Source organism: Plectropomus leopardus, unplaced genomic scaffold (genome assembly GCF_008729295.1).
Source record: "Plectropomus leopardus isolate mb unplaced genomic scaffold, YSFRI_Pleo_2.0 unplaced_scaffold29264, whole genome shotgun sequence".
In the NCBI taxonomy this organism is placed as follows: Eukaryota; Metazoa; Chordata; class Actinopteri; order Perciformes; family Serranidae; genus Plectropomus; species Plectropomus leopardus.
The window spans coordinates 1-6289 of NW_024631895.1; the positions used below are offsets into that span (position 1 = coordinate 1).

A 6289-nucleotide genomic window follows, 5' to 3' on the forward strand; every position below is an offset into this window, starting at 1 on the left:
AGGCTATAGTATGGCGAAAAAGTCAAACTTTGACATGTCCCAAAAACAGCTGAAAAATGCATCAAATAGTGTGCCGAGACACACTGTTGCATAGAATGTTGCATAAACTGCTGATAACACCATTATAATGCATGCCAAAAAATCATCCCAAAACGCCAAAGCTATAGTATGACGAAAAATTTCAAAATTTGACATGCCCCAAAAACAGCTGAAAACCGCAGAAAATAGCGTACCAAAACACGCAATGGAATAGAACATTGAATAAATGGCCGATAACACCATTATAATGCATGCTGAAAAATCATCCTAAAACGCCAAGGCTATAGTATGGCGAAAAATGTCAAAATTTGACATGTCCCAAAAACAGTTGAAAACTGCGTTAAATAGCATGCTGAAATAAGCCATAACATAGAACGCTGCATAAACTGCCAAAACCAAAATGATAATGCAAGTCGAAAAATCGTCCGAAAACACCAAGGCTACAGTATGGCGAAAAATGTCAAAATTTGACATGTCCCAAAAACAGCTGAAAAGTGCATCAAATAGCGTGCAGAGACATTCCATGGCACAGAACATTGCAAAAAACACCATAATAGTGTTTGGGGAAAAATCGGCAGAAACCGACAAGGCTATAGTATAGCAAAAAATGTCAAAATCTCACGTTACAAGAAGAGCTGAAAATTGCATTAAAAGGCGTGCCAAAATACGACATGGCATTAAATGATGCAAAACCTGCCAAAAACACCATTATATAGCATGTGGAAAAATTGTCCAAAAACACCAAGGCAATAGTATGGCGAAAAAATGTCAAAATTTGACATTACCCAAAAACAGCTGAAAACCGCATTAACGTTGTTTGTCCTTGTTTTGTCGATGGAAGCAGACTGATTCTATGACGACCCTTTTTACTGGCCCTGGACTTTATTTCCATACAAATCTTCTCTACCGACCCATTAAGTTATGTTCAGTGTTTTGGAAAAGGCAAGATATACACAAATTATATTTCTCTATGTCTGTCAAAATATATCTGTCATATGTGTGGGTTTGTTTTTTTTATAGCAGGAAATCTTTTATCTTGAACAGGACAGCAGAGGAAAGAGTTGGAGGAAGCATCTTTATTTATGAAAGGCACTGAACACAAACACTAAAACAATAGCAAGTTCTTCTATCATAATGAGAATGTCACATGATATCGCAACTGAAATAAATGTTTTACACTTCCTTATTAATTTCCTTTTAATTACCAATTACCACATGTATCAAATGTTTTTTTTAAGGGTGTGACATATTTTCCAGTCATTTTTTCCAACATATGTAAATAAATAAACATACTTCTAGGTCCAGTTAAATTAAGCTTGAGGTGGAATGTTAGAAACATTTACTCTGAAAGGAAATTACAACCTTGTCACACAAACATGTTTTTGTGGCAGCACTTTAAAAGGAACTACAGGGCTGGACACAAAAACATCAAAAAGGTGGAAGTCTTGTTTGTTTTTTTTTTTTGTTTTTTTTTGTTTAAACACAATCATTCACAACATTTTTTGCTCAATAATTCTGTGTAATTTAAAACATAAGTGCTGTGGTTGAAGATCAGTGGTTTTTCAGCAAGAAATCTTTCTAAATCTTTTTACTTTCGCATCTGTAAAATGCGAAATTAACTCAGATTTATGTTACGTCAGATATGCCACATCTTTCACTCAAACCTAACAATTACTTCACTAAACACACAACAGCTCAAGGACCTTCAGTAGCATTGAAAAGTTAAAGATGTGCAAACTTACAATAAAAAAAAAAAAAAAAAAGGAGCAACTTTGCATCTGAACACAACCAAAATTTCTCTTCCCAAATTTGCAACTATAACATTTAACTAGTTGAACCGTTTTCAGTATTTGGGATCAAACGGCATCGGGCCCAGTTCTATTTTGACGTCTGCCATGTGTCTGTCTGTGTTTCTTCCTGATCGGCTCCACTTGCGTTCACTTTGTGGTTTAGGTCTGGCTCTCTGCTGCTTTCGTTGATGATGCTTTGCTCTCGACTCCTTTGAGTCTGTGTCCGGTCTTTCAAATGGCCCGCTGTGTGGTTAAATCACAAAACATACATGGTATAATTAGTTAACAGCTATAAATATGTACAAACTGCAGCATGATAACGGAAGAAAGCAAGGGCTTAATTCACAAAACAACCAAGATTCTCGAACCTAATGTGGAGAACCATCTGAAAATAAGAGACAGCGCTGACCTAATGAAACTTTTTGGCATAAAAAGTATCAACAAGAAGCTGTTAAGACTGAAAGAAGAGAAGAATCAGTCAGCGGTACATCATGTACCTGCAGAACATTTTCACATTTTTTAGAGGTATATTTTTATGGCAATTAAGGTATTAGTAATGAAACATCCTTGCTGCACTCTTTTGTGTTAATATTTCATTTCACATTTACTGAAACAAACCATCTATCAACAACTCCGATGTACTGAGTGAGCTCTTTTAACAGAACATAATGTCATCTAGAGCAGTGAGTCAACCCTGCCACTTCTCTTGGTTTCCTGATCATGAGCATCTTATTAAGTACAAAGTTTAGGAAAAATGTGAATTTCCTTGGAAAAAAGACACAACTTAAACCATGTAAGTATTGATTTACTGTTGGAAACTGATTTCTATTAATGTTGAATTGTATGTGTGTTTGCCTGTCATATTTCTGCATGTTCAGCTGACCACCCACTATAAGACTTTCCACTTTGGGCTAGCTGTTTATGGAAACAGAGAATTGAAGAATTGACAGCATTGCTGTTAAAAGTTAATATATTTTAGTAAAAAAAAAAAAATGTTGAAAGTTTTTGCCACCCTTTTGCACTGTAATTTGCAACGGCAAATTACATAGCTCCTCGACACAAGGACAATTACCAGACATAACTAGAAAAATGATATCAAATAATGAACTTAATGAAATTAGTACAATTTATTATTATTATTCAATTTTCTGAAAGAACAGCACAGTTGCGATATGGCATCATGCGTGTATGGTTTTACTGTCCAGGATGCGTTTACAGTCAGTCTGATTCCGTGTGAATGCAGCATAAAGTCTTTAATTCCAGGAAAACTCTTTCAAAGTATTATTGGGAAGTCACTGAGAAATTACACAATAAAAATAAACTATTAGCTGGGTAATTTCAGTATTTCAAAGATATGTTACTTTGTGACTTACTTTGGGCCGTAGCTTCTTCTGTAAGCCTCTCCAAAGAAGTGCCGATAGACAAAGTCATCAAGATCGCTGAACACGTCGTCGTCAAGGCCTCGCATGTCAGTCAGATAGTTTTCCACGCCGCTGACAAAGTCTGTGAACAGCATCTGGTCGTGGATGAACACTCCGTTGTGAAAAAAGTTGTTGATGAAAATCTCCAACTCTTTCCAGTGGTGGAAGTGGTCGACCTCTTGCTGCAGGTAGCTCTGCAGCAGCTGGTAAAATTTGTCCGCTCTGATTGGCTCCGTAGCTTTGTTGAAGAGACTCATAGACTCCTGGTAGGCGCAGTCGAAAACGCTGGAGCATCCTTTTAAGTTGGCTTTGTGGGACTCTTGACTCCGCTCTTCGTGAACTTTATCTCCTGATTTTCGCGTGTTGTGGTTGCTCTGGAAGGAGTTGTCAGATTTGCGCTGATGTCTGTGATGGTGCTTGTGGGATCTGTGCTGCCATGACTCTTTTGTGTTTTTCTCATCACGTCTCTTATCGTAAAAGCCTCTGGCTTTGTTGATGAAGGTCGACGCTGAATCCTTAAAGTGTCTGAAAGTTAATTTGACAGAATCTGAAAACTTCCTGAGGTTCTCCTTCACAGCTTCCTTTGCTTTCTTTATCTGCTCTTTGTGGTGATGGACAAACTCCTTGGTGGAGTTCTTCACAGCATCAAATGTCTCTTTCACTTTCCCCGACATGCCCTCTTTTGGTCTTTTCACTTTGGCCGACGTGTCGTCTCCTTTAGCTCTGTCTTCTTTGGTTTCCACATACAGCCTCTCCCACAGGTCGGAGCGCTGCTGTTCGAAGCTCAGTCGCTTCTCCAGCTCTGTCAGACGTGACTGCAGCTCTTCTGCCTCTGCATCGGCTTCCTTTCCAGCTGTGGGGATTTGACTTCTCAGCACATTTAACTCTCTCCTCAGCTCATCTGTAACTGCTCTCTCCTTTTTGAGTTTCTTTCTCAGTGTCTGTGCTTCAGCCCTCATGTTTTCCCTCTGGCCGTGGAGGCTCTGGATCAGCTGTTTCTCCTCCTCCAGCTGGTCTTTCAGCCTCTGGTTTTCTGAGAGCAGCGAGTCGACACCGGCTCCCATCGCCTCCTGATCTCCAATCTTAGAGCGAAGGTTTCTCAGCTCCTCCTGTAAGGTGGAGAGGGTCTTTTCTTCACGTTCTAGAGAGGTTTTCAGCACCCGGTTCTCAGCGGTCAACCTCTGCTGCTGAGACACAATGTTAGCCCTCTCCTCAGCCTTCTGTTTCAGCAACATTTCCAGGTCATCTGTATGGGCCTTAATGGAAAGTTTAAATCAATTTGAATTATTTCATTTAATTAAATTATCATTAAGCAATTGAGCAGTAAAACATTTTTCCATATAACAACATCTGCATTTGTATTATGTTACCAAAGCAGTACACAGACTTCCAAGTTACCTGAAAGTGGGCCCGTTTCATGTTGAGCTCCTGATTCTCTTTCTTCATCTTTTCAATCACCTCTTTGAGCAGTGAAATAACTTTTTTCTCATCCAGGTCTCCCAAACCAAAGTCTCCCCTCTGGACCAGAGTGAGATAAGAAAGAAACAAGTTATGGTCCCCTAAAGTCCTCGTTATATGGGTCACGATTGTTGAAGACAGTGAGAGTGCTCACTCACTATATGAATCATTGGGCACATGAAAAAGTAAGCATTAAGAGACTTTTTTTCAACACACTGTGTTTTTTTTATTTTTTCAATACACTATACTATGACTTTTTTCGAAATGCAAAAGTAGAAGATTTTTGTTGATGTACCACACAATGATTTGTATTTCAGCTCTAAGACACTACACACTGACATTTTGACACGCTGTGATATGACTTTTTTTCAGCTTCTTTTGACATTTTATACTATGACTTTTGTAATTTTTTTTGACATACTTTAATTGGACTGTTTTTCAAAATGCTATCCTATGACTTTTTTTCCCAAAATGCTATACTATGACATTCCTTTAAGTTTTTTTCCACATGATTGTTTTTCATTTTTTTAGAAAGACTATATGACCAAATTTTTCAACATGATTTACTATGACTTTTTTCAGTTTTTATAATATAACCTATTTTCGACCTGGAATACTATAAAATCTGTCTGCACTTTTTTCCCCTGACATGCTATGTGATGAGTTTTTTCAGTTTTTGAAAAAGAAAAAAAAGTCATAGTATAGTATGTCCAAAAAGTAGAGCCCGACCGATATGGGATTTATTACGGGATGGTTGTATTCTGTTGCATTGGTATGCAAGTATAACAACAAGGATAAAGTATATAAGTAAATAAGTATTATACGTATTATGCATGGAAAGAGGTCACACAAGTTTAAAGCATGGTACAGAATGAGCTAATGAGTGTTGTTGTTATGTATGTTCTGCCACAAATGAGCTTGTTGTTTCTTAACCTGTGACCTGTGTTGTAACTGACCTGGTTTGTAAAGGGTTGTTCTCCAACATGTTGCTGAATCAGATCCCTCACAACATCACGTTCATTTACTCTGACTTTATCAGTTTTCTGTCTTTCTTGAATTTGGACTGTACCTGTAACACAAACAGATTATTTACTTATTAATTAAGTTCTTAACATTAGAAAAGTTTATTAGGGCAAATATACATGTAATAAAGCAGCAGTCTCTAATGCTCGATAAAAGTCAGAAACAGTTATGAGTAAGGAAAGTGGGACGGTCAGTTAAAAGTTCACAAACCAAATATAAAAACAGTTGAGATATCTCCTGCACTTACAAACAAACTAAAGTGCTGTGTGAAATGACACTCTGACACAAAGTGCATTTCTAATGCTGCAAGAGGAGACTGATTATCAGATATCAGTGCATTATCAGTGCAACACTTAACCAGGCCATGAACCAAACCCAGACCTGATGTGCTTTAAAACAAGCGTGATTACAAGATCTCTCACATGTGATGAAGGTGATGTACTATTCTGGCGTACATTTCTATTGTTTTGTAATTCCACTGGCCACTTCAAAGAGGTCTGAGGGAAGGGATGGAATAGGATTGAAACAAGTTTATAGACTGAAAAAAAGTGTGTATAT

General features: G+C 37.7%; 1 protein-coding gene across 1 annotated transcript; it reads right to left on the reverse strand.

Annotated features, from left to right (window-relative positions):
• Nucleotides 1-1494: 1494 nt before the first annotated feature.
• On the reverse strand, nucleotides 1495-5777 carry ccpg1 (cell cycle progression 1; the record flags this gene model as incomplete). The annotated part of the gene is made up of 4 exons (XM_042481623.1): nucleotides 1495-2072; nucleotides 3203-4506; nucleotides 4649-4768; nucleotides 5665-5777. Coding segments are annotated over 4 exons (1727 nt in total), but the record flags the coding sequence as incomplete, so codon positions are not given.
• Nucleotides 5778-6289: the final 512 nt, after the last annotated feature.